Below are 15,413 nucleotides of genomic sequence, written 5' to 3' on the forward strand. Positions count from 1 at the left end.
TATAAAATATCGATTTTATCCTTGTCAAGTTGGCAGCACTGTGCGACGCTGCACAGCTCAGCGCTGCTTGCGCCGCAACAATCCACTTTGGCCGGGCGCGCAGTTCGTCGAAGGACACCGTGACGGTGACCGCTAGCTCGTTCTCTCGCTTTACCGCCGCCAAGCTACCATCACATTCTTCGGTCTCTCCTTCGCCGCCATTTTTTAAGCCACTGTTCGCGCACTCGTTGTGTGAGTCGCTCGACGCGTCGGTTTTAACGCAACAATTTCACGGTAAGAATCATAACAATATCTCGTTTTGTTACGTTGTTTTTCTCTCCTTCCATTGTTTTTTATATTTCTACTTTGCGAACTGCGCAACGTTTACTCAGCGTGGGCGGAATCGAACAGACACGCGCTCTATCTCACTCACGCTAGAGAGCATTGTATACGCCATTGCTGACTCGCCGTACTAAGATATATTCGTGGCAAATTATTGCTCAACGTTCAACAACGTACTTTATGTGTTTCATTTTAGCATTGATTTCTTTCAACTTTATACGCTTGGGTAACATCGTGAATATTATATAATCGTAGCTAAGGGAAGAAAAAGAATAGGTCTACCTTAGCGGCGCTGTGTGGCTTCCTCAACAAGAAGCCGGCTTAACGTTCTTTGAAAGCCGGATAGCGCAATTTTTATCGAAATTATACCCATACCTAGTCGTAACATTTTCGTCTGTTTTGCGTCGCGGTTTTTGTATGCAACTATCGGGGTATATAAGCCAGTTGATATCTAGAACGAAACATTAGCGTTGTTTATTAACACTCCACCACATATAAGCGAGAACTTCCATTGTTAGTTCATCGGCCAAAAGAGCTCCCGCTCCTTTCTGTCCAAGGACGCCTCTCGCTCATGCGTTTTTATGCAGATATATATCTATGTATATCGTAGTCGATCGAAGTTTTGCGACCGAGATACCGCATGCATGCATGCGCGATATCCCTCTAATTGATTTTAATGAATATATGCCAAACAGATTATCGGCATTTGGATTATCGCGCAATGCATAAGTGATAAATTTTTTTTCAGCAACGGTACGGTAACGAAGAAAAAAAAGAGTGAATTTCTAACATTTTTTTACAGCACGAGGGACGCTCGAAACAAGCGAAGTGGTGGCGCCACTGTTGCCACGCCATCTTTTTCTCTCTTTCACGCGCCGCGCGTCGTCTTATCGTTCTGTCTCGCTCGGCGTGGAAATTTCCGGAGCGTCGTCGTGACTCCTCCCTCTCTCTCCCCTTTAGACCGGGCTGACCCGTTCTCTCACTCAATTTTCTATCGACTTTACCGCGCGCGCTCTCTATCAAGTGTGTGTCTGTGCGCGCGCGCTCGCGCGCGATTTCCGGTTCTTGTGCGCAATTTTTATTTTCTTGCTGACGAGTGAACATGAGCTTAGTGATTGTGTGAAATTACTAACTTTCACTTTGTGTTGTGACGCAGGTATTCGGAGGAAGAAATATGCCGGGCTTCAGCAGCGTAGGTACTTTCAAGATTTTCATCGGTAATCTTGCCGACAAGACCACCAATGCCGACATCAAGCCACTATTCGAAAAATACGGCAAGGTCGTAGAGTGTGACGTCGTCAAGAATTATGGATTTGTCGTAAGTACCTCCTCCTCGTGCTACTTTCTTAAACGTTAAAATGTTAGGCTTAAAAGTCTTACGACCTATTGTCATGGGTTCTTGAGATTCTTAAAATCACTTTTCAATTTCATAATTACATTTTAGTAACGGCGCAGTATTCAAAACCATGCATAAGCCATCATTGATACTTTGTTTTGTAAAGTTAACTAATAAGTCTCATTATTATACGGCGCTTATTACAATAACAATTTATTTACAGCATATGGAAAATGAAGAGGCTGGCAGAAATGCCATCCAAAATTTGAACGGTAACATGGTCCATGGTCAGCCCATCAAGTGTGAAGCAGCTAAGAGCCGCAAGGGACCTAATACCCCAACAACCAAGATTTTCGTTGGTAACCTTACGGATAATACCAAGGCTCCGCAGGTACGCGAGCTGTTCGCCAAGTACGGTACAGTGGTTGAATGTGACATCGTACGCAACTACGGCTTCGTACATCTCGAAGCCAGTGGAGATGTGAATGAGGCCATCAAGGAGTTGAATGGCCAAATCGTCGATGGTCAACCTATGAAGGTTCAGATTTCCACTAGCCGTGTGCGACAGAGGCCTGGTATGGGTGATCCAGAGCAATGCTATAGATGTGGACGTGGCGGTCATTGGTCGAAGGAGTGTCCTAAGGGTGGCATGGGTGGCGGACCCGACAGGAACGGTTTCAGGGACAGGATGTTTGGACGTGACCCATACCCTCCGCCACCGCCACCACCCTTCCTCCGTGACCGTCTTATGGGTGGTGCTCGCTTTGGTGTAAGTATATTGATTATAATTGCACTTTGTTGCACTTATCTTTACTATTGTTCCGTGATATCTCGCGACAGTTGCATTGTCATGTAATTCATATAATCATTTGCTTTCATCCACAGACCTACCCACCATTCCAGGACTACGACAGCTACTATGATCGCCGTGGCTTCGATGACACCCGTGATTTGTACGAAAGGAGGTTTACAGGAATGACCGGAATGTCGGGTAATGACGGCTATCAGCATCCTGGTACGATTTATAGTTTTTCTCTAGCCGCAACACGATCGTGCTAACATATTTTTTTATTGTTCTTTTTTTTTCTTTTTTTTTCGTCAACGTTTCTTTTTTTCGTTTCCTCTCGGTGCGGAAAAAAAACATTACAGCTGGCATGGGCTCAATGCGCGACACTGGTTTCTCACGTGGCCAGGACTACGGTATGTTTAGCCGACGATCACCACCACCAGCCGGCAACAATGGACGATTCAGGTTAGTTACCAGGTTTCATCTGCCATCTTCTAGTCCTACACCTTCGTAAAAGTATATTGAAAGATATATGTATCTTATATACATGTATATCGGTTATGATCACTCGTTTTATCCGGCTTAACATTGTGAACACACATTTTTCAGGCTGGATTAACTGTTCATGCGATTTTTTGTAGGGTTGGGCGATAATCTCTTATGGCCTTTCTCTATATTATATATATTGCATTTTTCTGTATAGCCTATCATCTTTCCACCTATCTATCTCTATCTTTGTCTATATCATTCTTGTCTTGTCACCTTCATTATTCATATTACATACTTGACTGTGCTGCTCCTAACTCAATAGATGACAAATGCTCTCCTAGTCCCTCTTATAGATAGTCACCAAATTCCTATGGAATTTATCGGGTTGGTGTGGTTTTTCTGTTTGACACAATTTGTTTTGATTTTATTTTTGCTGAGTAGATACTTGTTACATCATAATTACTCTGACAAGTTCATAGTTTGAATATAACATGCAGAAGAAAGATATATTTTTAAATGAATCAGAATCTTTGACTTGAATGTCCTTGTAGTAACTGTTGAGATAAGAGAAGTGAACGATGAACGTAAAATTAAGTTTCTAGCGTGGTTATTACGTGGTTTGAGTTGAAAAAAATAACGCAACCTAGACATCTCTTTACATTCTAAATTTCAGTGCACACCCGGCTCCATACCGAGCTTATCCGTGAATAGATGCAACCTTTAGAGAGACAGTGGTGGCTCGGCGTTCAAGTTAAGAAAGAGTAAGTCTCTCTGTCAATTATTTGCTTAAAAAATTTTTATCAAAATTCAGTACTTCTATTCTTATTCTACAATTAACGCGACGCCGCGTCATGATATATTATTTAGCAAGGATGAGACTATTCAGTTATAAATCGAAACTTAATGTTTCCAGAATGTGCCAAAAATATAGCACCGACTCTCTTGTTTCATGGCTTTAACTAATAATAATTCTATATCTCCAACAAATAATTTTATAATCAAATACAGTCAGGATTACAAAAATAGCAGATATACACATACAATCTGAAGTACAGCTTTTTTTCTTTATTTTGAAGATTTTTGTATTGCAATGTGACTAATAATGCACGTTACAATTTGAGTTTATGTTTTTTCATAAATGTTGGACTGTGTGTTTAGAGACTTTTCAATATCATGATTCGAATTTCATAATTATGTGGTGGCAGTAATTCAGTCGCATGGATTCAAATTCCAGTAAAGTTATATGCCAATTTTTTTTTCTATTCCTCAAATAATTCAGTCACTTCAAATTGCATTGCGTACGAGATAGATGATAAAAGCTGTTTTTTTCAAAATTGATAATATCAATTCACAAAGTTAAGCCTTGAACAAGAGAGTGCAGTAAGCTCTTTGAAATAAATAAAGTTTTTGCAAGTAGGAACGAGTCGATAATCGATTTAAATAATGTTGTAGTAGAGGCATGTACGAGGACTTCAGCCGAGACTCATTTGAAGAGCGTAGGTAAGTTCAAAATGCCACACCAGCCCGAGGATTCTTAGTTTAAATACAAAAACTTCCTAATCCGTTGTCCTTTTCTTTACCTCGCTTGTCATCATTGATTCATCAGCTTTTTTTTTTTTTTACAATGCTTTTGATTGACAAGTGTATGCAAGGTGTTTCTTTAATCATTTACATGTATAATACAGGCACCATGTCATTTTTCATGTCCGTTCATTGTGTGTGATTCTCAAAGAGAACAACCCTATCTCGTAGCTATTTATAGCACTTGAGTATAATAAAAAAGTAAACGTTACTGTGAATACTTCTAAATTAAACGAACACACTTATATGACTTAAATCATTAGAGTATTATTTAAGTGAGGTAAAAAGAGTCAACACGAGTTCCTATACTGTTCCTAGTCGCCCAAATTTAATTTTTCTTGTCAATTCAATGCTTTCCACTGAGAGACCTAATCGCCAGCTATGGATTAGATCTGTCGTACTGATACTTGCCAAATTTTTGAATATTAAATTTTCCGCAAAGTTTGCTGCCTTGCCACGAGAGTAAAGTTATATCCTCCAGTGTAGTTTAGCTTGTTTAACGCGTGGCCACGAACGCAAAGCAGCAAGCGCGTGCGTGAAAATTCGTGACAAGTAAACCAATAAATAAGAATGGCGTCGATGAGAGACCGTGTTTTGTAAACTTGTGATATTATCTGCTTTACCAGACCGGGAATCCGAGGGCCATCGCCGTCGCGCCGGTTCGCACCATACTAAAGCCGCCGCAACCGCCACACAAACAAACACCTACGTCGTCGCGCGCCGCCGGGGTTGTAATCTCGTGTCGGTGTGTCGCCGGTGATGACGATGATGATGATGACGAGATGAGAAAACAGAGAAAAAATCGACAGAGCCGGTTGATCTTTCTATATACGAGGAGATGAATTTTGACGATCAGAGCAGGAAGCCTTCGGGACCGCCGAGAGATGAGAGCTGTGTGTCACACGTCTTCGTCGTCGTCGGGATGATCCTGAGAATTCGGCGATGCGCGAAGGTCTGCCGGCTTCGAAGGCAGCTTTTCTCTATCTATTTCTCAAACTCTTATCAACCTCACGTTCACTTTTAATCCTTTGATTAATTAATTATAATGGTAAAATAATCCAACGCAATCCAATATGTAGGTTTCTCTTTGTGGCGAATTTTTCTGTGTATCTATAAAAATAGCATAACGATGAACTTGAAAAACAAACAAAAAGAACGAATCATGAGAAATAATCAAGGTGTTACTTATGCAAGTATAGTCGTGATATCATTGTCTTTGAGAAAGCATTGCGACAACCGACGAGTGATTTATATATAATTACGGACGCACGAGGAGGACGCACCTTTATCATCTTTCGCACGTCCCTATTCGACTTCTCATTCCTATTAACACATTTAACTCCAAGTCATCTTTCTCCATCTTTTTCTCTTCTATAACTGTTATCATTAAGGAAACGTAACAAATGTGTCCCTCTTATTTAGCACTTGAAGAGTCGAGAGACAAAACCATAGTAACATCGATGAGTTTCGAGATAAGTCCGTGGTGCCTCCTCTTCGTGCAGAACACGACGGCTTGATGGGCCCCCTTTAGCCCTGTACGTTCTATCAAATTATCAATAACGATGAGAAAAGAATAATACTAATAATAATAATGTAGACTTTTGACATTAAATAAAATTTGACACTATAAGAATTCTGATCGTCTTCGTTACTCCTCGTGGCTTATAGACGATTTTTTAACGGTCGGACGCTGTATTTTTCGTAGAGTTTAGTCATTAAATAAGGAATTTCTTTTTCTTATTTTTCAGAGACTCGGATGAAGTCCTTCGTACATGATCCCTTGATTTTAAGTATAATAATAATAGTTGCGTTAGGCGCGCCTACTTTTTTTTATATTGACACACACACGTGTAAAATGATAATAATCCAATGCATGTTCGTACTTCTACACGTAAATTGTCGTCGTAATGGTGAAGAAAGGAGCGCTGTAACGAGTATCTTCTCTCTTTTTTTAATAATCGGAACATGCATTGAGGCGATGATTAAATTTTCGATGACTCAACAGTACACAGATACACTTATACATTCACAATATACATCCATACACACGAATTCCGATTGAATTATATGAAAAGAAAGTAATGGATAAGTGTCAAAAATACAATGATCTTTTTATTGCACCGATTTCCACCACGACGAAACTTCTATTCTCTTAAAAAAACAATGCGCCTGGAAGAGCCTCTCGAGAGGCAGCGATGCACCTCGTACATTGTAACGCCACGTCTTGTAAAAAAGAAGGATTAGTTGATGATCGATTAGTATGGCAGATTTTTTTGTCCGATTAGATTCTGTTCTGAGGAGTAACTCGAGCGGTACATTACACTGTTTGCAGTAGTTTGTATTTCAAAAACGTCGGAAAACTTTCGAAAACAATTGTACGTGTAACAATGTCATAGACTGTAAAGGGTGTAGTCTTGTTCGCGTCTAGATTAGCAATGAAATCTGTTATTACCTTTGATTGTCAAATCATTGATCGTGTGCATTGTCGACGACACGAGAAGTATAAATGCGTATTAACTGCGGTTTTCGAGTATACATTCTTTGTGCGTGTAATAACTTGTAGAACGTCGTCGGCTATAAAACAAACTTTGTGCGAAATGAAAAACGAGGTGTTTCCTTCTCTTTTTTTTTTCGAGATTAACGTTTATTTTTTTGTAAGAATTCGTGTCTCTCTTTTTTTTTCACTATATACGAGAATATATAATAACGATGCGCTGTAGATGATAAAAAAAGAACTTTCTTCTCTATGCCCCATTCAATCTATGAATTATAAGAGAAATCTGTGTAATACAAAATGTAATATTTGTGAAATTCACAAACGAAACGTGATTGTTTATTTCTTTCATCACATCACTTCTCCCCATTGTCCCAACAACAAAAAAGCGTTTTCTTTTCATTTGACACTTCTTGATTCATTTTTTTTGTCTTTATTTATGTTTTGGTTTTTTCTTAATGTTAATTGGTTTGATTTCGGAGTACAACGAACGTGAATCCGCTGGCTTCCTGCGTCGCACGGTGTTCCGAAGATATGGTCAGACGAAATTCGGTTTTCTTTGGACTCCCAATTTTCCTATACCTTTCATTTTCATCATACAAATATACTTTTTGGTTTCTGAAATTTGGCATTGCGTAAAAATGACTTGCACGTAGTGTGTTTCGGCATTCGCGAGAGAAATACACGCTACGTAGAATACGATGCTTCAGCACTGACATTTTTTTAACTAACGTAGTTTGTCTTGTAGACGAAACAGGTTTAATCTATTATTTTTTTCTTTGTTCTTTGCCCACTTTGCTCTCGTTGCTCGCGTTTTTTATTTTTATTTTTATTTTTTTTTATACAATTATAATGAAAAATGCTCCAAATATGTTTTATGTGTAACAAAGAATAAACTTGAGAAAGAAAAAAAGAAAACTCTTGAACGAAGTCGTGCTTCTTTTCGGCATTCCTTTCTTGTCTTTGATAAGTATTTTGTTTTCTTCTTGTCTCAGTTAATTGCATCAATTCGCCATGACAAGTGTAGAATATTTTGTTGAAGAGTGTTTAGTTTTGCTAGTCTATTTTTTTTAAAGGTGAACCGGTTGGTTTGTCGAAAGAAGGTTTCATTACGGAATAATGCCTGTAATTGTTTTATTGGAATCAAGATTTAACGTTAAAAAGCAACGATGATGCTAAGAAAGTTTCCAGTAACGTAACCTTCGGCATGTTTTCGACCGCAGTGAATTAACGTAATTCTATTTATCCAATCATACATATTCCACGCTTATTACAAAGTAAAAAGAGCAATTTATTTAGATGTTTGGCATTGGCAACAGACAAAGCAAAATAAAAAGAAAGCGCAAGCAAATAGAAGATTCTTTTGTTAATTGATAAAGTTTAAGGATCGTCATTATTACTTTTCTATTATGTCATTATTATCCTTCTATTATTATTTTTTTTGTTATTGGTCAGTTTGGTGATTTCTTTAATGTTAAAACCGCTCGTTTTTGTATGACTGATGTTTTCAGAACGATGGGTACTGCGGACAACATGGTTTCGCAGGGTTTCGGCGCGAATAAATCACTTGTCTCTTATCCTGGTGTGGATTACAATAAAACTTATTGAGAGATGCGCTAACCGAGAAATTGACACGAGATGTTACACAATTTTGTAATATTAACGCTACCTCGGATTAAAACAAAAATCAAACAAATTATGACGAACACTGACGTGAGAAGTGCGAGATTATATTATTAAAGAATTAAGGGCGAGATAATGATGAGAAAGAGACAGAAGGCAGGTATGATCAGAACGAAAAATAAATGATTCCATTTATCTGCTTCGCATTTCCTTGTTCTCTTTTTTTTCTGTCAATTTGTATTTTTTAGTACTTACGTATTATCATAAATATATGATCAACAATTTTACACTTAATTTCCAAATAAAGATTAAAGTTCAAAATGCGTGTTTTTGTAATTCATCCTTGGCTTCTTTTTCATCAATATACAAAAAATTATAGAAAAAAATTCGAGTGCACTTTGCATTATGTATAACAGTTCAAAACGAAAGTGTATTAGACGTTTTATCGAATTAACGATTTTGCGACTGATCTCACGAGGTAGTTACATTCTTGTAGCAGGTTTTCGGAAATGTTACGTCGGATCATTCAACAGGTAATTCCTTAAGCTTTACATTTTATATCAAATCTGTATCTTACATAGGTTATTAAGGGTTACTTTTTTTATTACTCCTTTGTTTTTTTATATCTCTATAAGTCGATTTTTTTCTGCTTGCTGAATATTTTTTCAGTGAAAACGATTACAACATTAACCTTAGTATTCGAGCAACTATATATCTGTGGTGTTTTCGAGAAATGACATAATTTGAAAATATCTTGAAATCTTGCCATTTCAATCTGCAACGTCTTTATTTTTATCAATATTATCTTATCCCTCAAGTGGAAGACATACCGAGTGTAAAGCTATGTAGAAATGATTAAATCTTATGTTTTTCATTAAACTAAGTTTCTTAGACAATGAGTATTTTATTAAAAAGATAAACTTTAGCATAAAACATGTAAAGGTGTTTAAAAAAATGCCAAAGTAAACGTCCTATACTTTTTAAAATTGAGATTTATTTTTTTTTCCCAGAACGCCACAGATGTATCCGTCAAGCGTTCGCATGCTTGTTTGTCGATTATTTTCCCGTAAGCGCACTTTGCATACTTTTTGTAATCGTTTCAGCTGTCTTTGATGATTGTGTAAACATTGACATGAGTCTCTGATTGTACATAAAGGTTGTTTTCCATTTGACAAAACGAGACCAAAAAAGAAAGAAAAAGCAACGAATCCATCATTTTATTTAGCGCAATTGATGATTATATTCCTCTCAATCTGTAGCCAACCTTCTGAAAGTAGCTAAAATGGATGCCGCGCCGTCGAACGACACTGTGATCAGGGGCCGCGCGTACATGCACGCCGCCGCCGCCGCCGTCGCCGTCGCCCGACGAAAAAAACGTGGTACCGCATAAATTTTATGCACGTTCGTCGTCGTCCTTCTCGCACACCTCTACCACCGAGCGTCAAGAACAATCGTCCGCCGCCGCCTCGTCGCCGTGATAATCTCTGTCATTGTTGTTACAATAATCAAATGGGTAAAACAATGGACATATACGTCGCACCAATATCTTCTTTGATTCTCTTGCTATGTATACATGTTGCTGCCTGGCATTGAGAGATTAACCACGGAGACAAAACCCTGCAAGACATACCTATTGTATATATAATGATATCTGATGATGTCGCGAAAGGACAGTTGTCAGGTGTATCATTTATTCACGCATGCCGGGGTAAAAGTATTGTATGTCTTTCTTTTTTTTTTCCAAATTTAGACTTGACAGTTACCTAAGTTTTCCATTATTTTTTTTATCTGGAAGATATTGATCGTTTGATTCAAAATAATGTTTATAAATCTATATTTTGCATATAATTATTAAAATAAAAAAATGCTTTATAATACATGATCATCATACAGTCTCATCTCATTGTCAGTCGAATTATTAATTTATGCAGTGAAACTTAGTTGTGTTTTTTTATGTTACGTTAACACCTGTTTTTTTATTCACACCTTGTTTTTCGATCAATATTGCATATTTTTGTACACTATTCAACAAAAAACACTTGAATGTACAAATTAACATGCAATTTATTCACGAGTATACACTAAAAAATATCATCACACATTGCACAATACGATACTTTTATCTCGGAGAACGTGCTCATGACAATAGAAAAAAAAAAGGAAATTATTTAGAAACTCTCCGAGCCACCAATCAATCAATCAAATAAAAAAAATTTCATAGCACAATGAATGAGAAAATTACTTTAAAATGTGTATGTGTGCTCTGTAATTGTATAGGAGCAGTATGGGCTACTGGTCAAACGGCTGAGTAGCATCACAACAACGAGCCGACACTACTATGACTTCGAGATCTGGCGATCTGACTGCTCTGTCTTGAGGGCTGAAAACTTGATTTTCAATGTGGACTGCGAGATTTTTTGTTGGAAAGGCAAGTCCCGAATATAACGGAGAGAATTTTAATTGTTGCAAAAAACATTTGTTAATAGTCAGTCTAGACGCATTTCCTGAATTTAAAATCGTAATCGTAATTTTTCTTCCGATTGGCTTTTTTCTTTTGGTCTTTGAGTTTGAAGACGTGAATAATCGACGCGTGAAAATTTATTTTCTTTTGAAATTCAAAATTATTAATCGTTACTCACAGGGGTTGATGTGACATCTGATCGACGATGATGAGATCAATGCAAGTGCACATGTGTGCCGCACTATCAAAAAAATAAATAAACAGACTACGAATGGCATCTTATGAAAGACTGAATAAACTATGATATTTGCATACTTACATGATGGTCTATTGTTATTACCTAAATCAATATTCCAATCCTAAGCTTTATTGACATTTTAGGAATGTTTTTGTTATGTAATTTTCTTTCATTGTTAATGTCACGTCTTATACAATTTTTCAAAAATTAGACTAAAATCCTTAAAGAAGAAATTTATTTTCGCTATTCTTTTCAACCATGAAAGACGCATCTATAGCTATTGTAATAGGACAGCATATACGAAGAAATACGTGCACTGCTCAGATAAAGTATTATTGCACGTGAATAGTTTTGAACCGTTCTATATATAAACTATTGGAAATACATTTCAATAACGAGATTGTGCCAAGATTCACATTAGCATCTTATGAAATTGAAATTCGCTAGCACGCGAGTCTGAAGAAGTTTCGTCACATCTGAAAAAATATCGACGTTATTTACGATATTCCATTCCTAAAAACTTCCATATTTGCTGAAATATCCGTTGATAAGCGCGATCTAAAAAAAGATCAGGTCAAACCACGTGATTTTCATATCAACAATAAGTGATCTGCCATTTTATTGCACAGTGTAATGTGACTCCATTGGCTCAATGTACGCGCGCGCAAGAAAATCGCTCTGCGGGTAAAATTTCTTTAGAGTTGGCGCGTGGACGTAATCCGCGTTGTGATAGTTTTTACGTGCTGCATTTGTCGCTTGGTGCCTTAAACGAAAGCTCTTCGGGTCTGATTGTTTGTGAAAAATGACGAAGGAACTGAGGTAAGATTCCATTTGTATGATTGTTTCAAACTGTCAATTCGTGAAAAGCACGTGTTTTTTATAATTGGAGCATGAGTTTTAAGGTTAGAATTATGTATTTGACTGCATATTTTCTTTTGTGAATTGTATAGACGATACAAATAATTTTATAACTTCTAGCTGCTCTGATATGCAGTTTATAGATCTTTAGTTTGATGTTGTGGCCTAGAGATTACAAAGTTGTTTTAACTTCCACGCGTTGCTATGTACGCAATATGAATTGCGGACGACAGATAAATAGAATCCGTTATGCAATCTGCGTCATGTTGCGTTCTCAAATATCTCGAGCTTAAATTATGCGACTTTACTCTATTCATTAATTAGTACGTAACTGTTTCAAAAATATAAAAATATTGTTTTTGAATAATTTATTAATTTTTTTATCTCAAGTCAACATATAAATTTAATTTTTAGTGAAGATTTCAAATTTTTAGTAAATATTGGAAATATTTTATCGACGTGTTTTTTTTAGAGAAGGAACTTTGTTGGGGATTGGAAATCCTCTTCTTGACATTTCTGCATCAGTAGATGAAGACTTTTTGAAAAAGTATGATCTAAAACCCAATGATGCCATTCTTGCCAGTGAAAAGCACAAACCATTATACGATGAACTTATTGAACAGTACAATGCAGATTTCATTGCTGGAGGAGCTGTTCAAAATACAATGCGAGTGGCACAAGTAAATTTCAATTTTCTCATTTATTTTCTGGTTATATTCTATGTTATAAATTCTTTGCATGGCCTTATAACTTTATTATCTGAGAGTCTTTTGTAAGACTGTAAAGTAAACAAGTAATTATGATTGATTTATTTGCCACTTTTAGTAGGTTAGATAAGAACTTTTGAGTTATGTTAGCATAAAAGTATTTGAATATATTATTGTAGTAAGGTTGTTTTTATTGATTTGATATCAAATTTAAAAATATATCAACATTTGTGATCAATATATTTTATATGCAGTGGTTCCTTGAAAAACCAAGAGTATCAATTTATATGGGCTGTGTTGGAAAAGACAAGTACTCTAAAATCTTAGAGGAAAAAGCCAAAGAAAATGGCTTGAATGTTAGATATCAGTATACAGATAAAGAACCAACAGGAACCTGTGCAGTTTTAATTACGAATAATGGACGATGTAGATCTCTCTGTGCCAATTTAGCTGCAGCCAATTGCTTTTTACCATCGCATATAGAAGAAGAAGGTAACAAGAAATTGATACAAGATGCAAAACTCTTTTATGTCTCAGTGAGTAGAATATTGTTTATAATATATTCTTGAAATATTTGCAAATTTGAATTTATGATTGTTTATCTTCTTTCGATTTCAGGGCTTCTTCTTAACAGTGAGTCCAGAAACAATACAATCTGTGGCTCAACATGCATATGAAACAAATAAAATATTCACAATGAACCTGAGTGCTCCATTTTTGTGTGAATTCTTCAAGAAACCAATGAGGGCAGCTTTTCCTTATGTAGATATATTATTTGGCAATGAATCTGAAGCAGAAACTTTTGCTAAAATCAATGACTTTGATACAACAGATTTAAAAGAAATAGCTTTAAAAATGTCAAATATGGAGAAGATAAACACTAAGAGGAAAAGAATTGTTATTATAACTCAGAGTGCAAATCCTGTTTTATTAGTTAAAGATAACGTAATTACTGAATATCCTGTAGTAAAGTTACCAGAAGAAAAGGTTGTTGACACGAATGGAGCTGGAGATGCATTTGTAGGGGGTAAGGTTTAACCTGTTGTATTTAAATTTACCTTTCGTATCAAATAAAAGAATGATTATATGAAACTAATAAATTATTGCAGGATTTCTGGCTCAATATATACAGAATCAAAGCTTAGAGGTCTGTATTAAATGTGGCATCTGGGCTGCTACGGAGATTATTCAACGATCTGGTTGTACTTACGAGGGAAAGCCAGACTTTGCACCATGACGAGGCCTTTCTTTTCTGAAATCCGTCTTCTTTATTGTACTTAATGTAATGATGAAATTTTTGGGTTGCAATTATTTCATGAAAAGCAACTTTTGATAGCAATAATGTATTCCCTTACAATACCAATAACGTTGAAGTACTCCTATTATTGAGATATTGGAGATGAATGTTACTAAATGTTCCATATACAATTGCACAAAAGCTCACATTCTATTTAGTTTGATGAGAAATATTGATAAAAAATAATATTTTCTATTCTTGAATAAGTGAATTCAATTAAATTTAAAAGATCTTCATATGAGCTTTCATACAGAATTTTTATATTTTTTTATGAAAATATCTTTAATCCATATTAATGCATTAATATTTACAAATTATGATGAAATATAATTTTGCATGATATTTCTGTAAATATAGGATTGCAACCAAAGGAACATTCTTACAAAATGGATCACATGATAAAATATTTTTTACATTCTAGTGTGCTATTTTGATTGTGAACTACTATTTGCCTTTATAGCATTCAACTTTATAGAAAAGAAGTAGATCTTAATATGTAGTTTGGATCTTACTTGAATAATTAAAGAATAAAAATTTTATGTAATTAAAACATGCACAATAGACTATAAAGTGGTTTTTAATAAATAGTACATAGATTGGAAATGTATAAACCCTAATTTATCAAATTACTAATGTAAATAGCAGTTATATTGAGTATAACATATGGAAGATAAGGAAATTGTGGGTTGAACTTTTGTTAAAGTCTCTATTGAGACTGATACTTTTAGAAAAAATATAATTGATTTTATTATGTCATGCACTGATATATTAACAATAAATGATTGGAAAAACCATTGTAACATTCCTAATTTAACCAACTTATTCTTAGCATTAATTTTCGTAATCGTGGTATTTTACTTCTATAAATAATTAGTTACTTTTTTGAATGACAGTTAGAATATCATATATTTCTGATCAATGTGATAGCAGTTATCTTCTCAGTGAAACATGGAAAATCGATCACTATTTGATGAATTAAGATGAATTACGATCACCCATAATAATGCATAAATATTTCAATTGCACAACCATAATTACAAAGTGCCTGTACGTATATACCCAATAAAAATCAATCGCTCATCAGCATCTTCCTATGCATTGTATAGTTGTAGACATATAGGGTAAGAAGTATATAATATACCGCCCAGAAACGAGTGTAGCACCCGTGTAGGTATATATATAAGTATCGTTTTTTTTCTCTTTTACCTGCTGGCATTTACC

General features: G+C 35.7%; 1 protein-coding gene across 1 annotated transcript; it reads left to right on the forward strand.

Annotated features, from left to right (window-relative positions):
* The first annotated feature begins 80 nt into the window (after positions 1-80).
* On the forward strand, positions 81-14,986 carry LOC131672278 (uncharacterized). Its single transcript, XM_058949407.1, has 9 exons — positions 81-273; positions 1,478-1,639; positions 1,881-2,426; positions 2,543-2,672; positions 2,807-2,909; positions 12,661-12,868; positions 13,150-13,431; positions 13,514-13,922; positions 14,005-14,986. The coding sequence occupies exons 2-9, from the start codon at positions 1,496-1,498 to the stop codon at positions 14,130-14,132; spliced, it is 1,950 nt and encodes a 649-aa protein (XP_058805390.1). The 5' UTR covers positions 81-273; positions 1,478-1,495; the 3' UTR covers positions 14,133-14,986.
* Positions 14,987-15,413: the final 427 nt, after the last annotated feature.

The sequence above is a fragment of the Phymastichus coffea genome, unplaced genomic scaffold (genome assembly GCF_024137745.1).
Source record: "Phymastichus coffea isolate CEN01 unplaced genomic scaffold, Cenicafe_Pcof_1.1 PCOF00146, whole genome shotgun sequence".
NCBI classification, from domain to species: Eukaryota; Metazoa; Arthropoda; class Insecta; order Hymenoptera; family Eulophidae; genus Phymastichus; species Phymastichus coffea.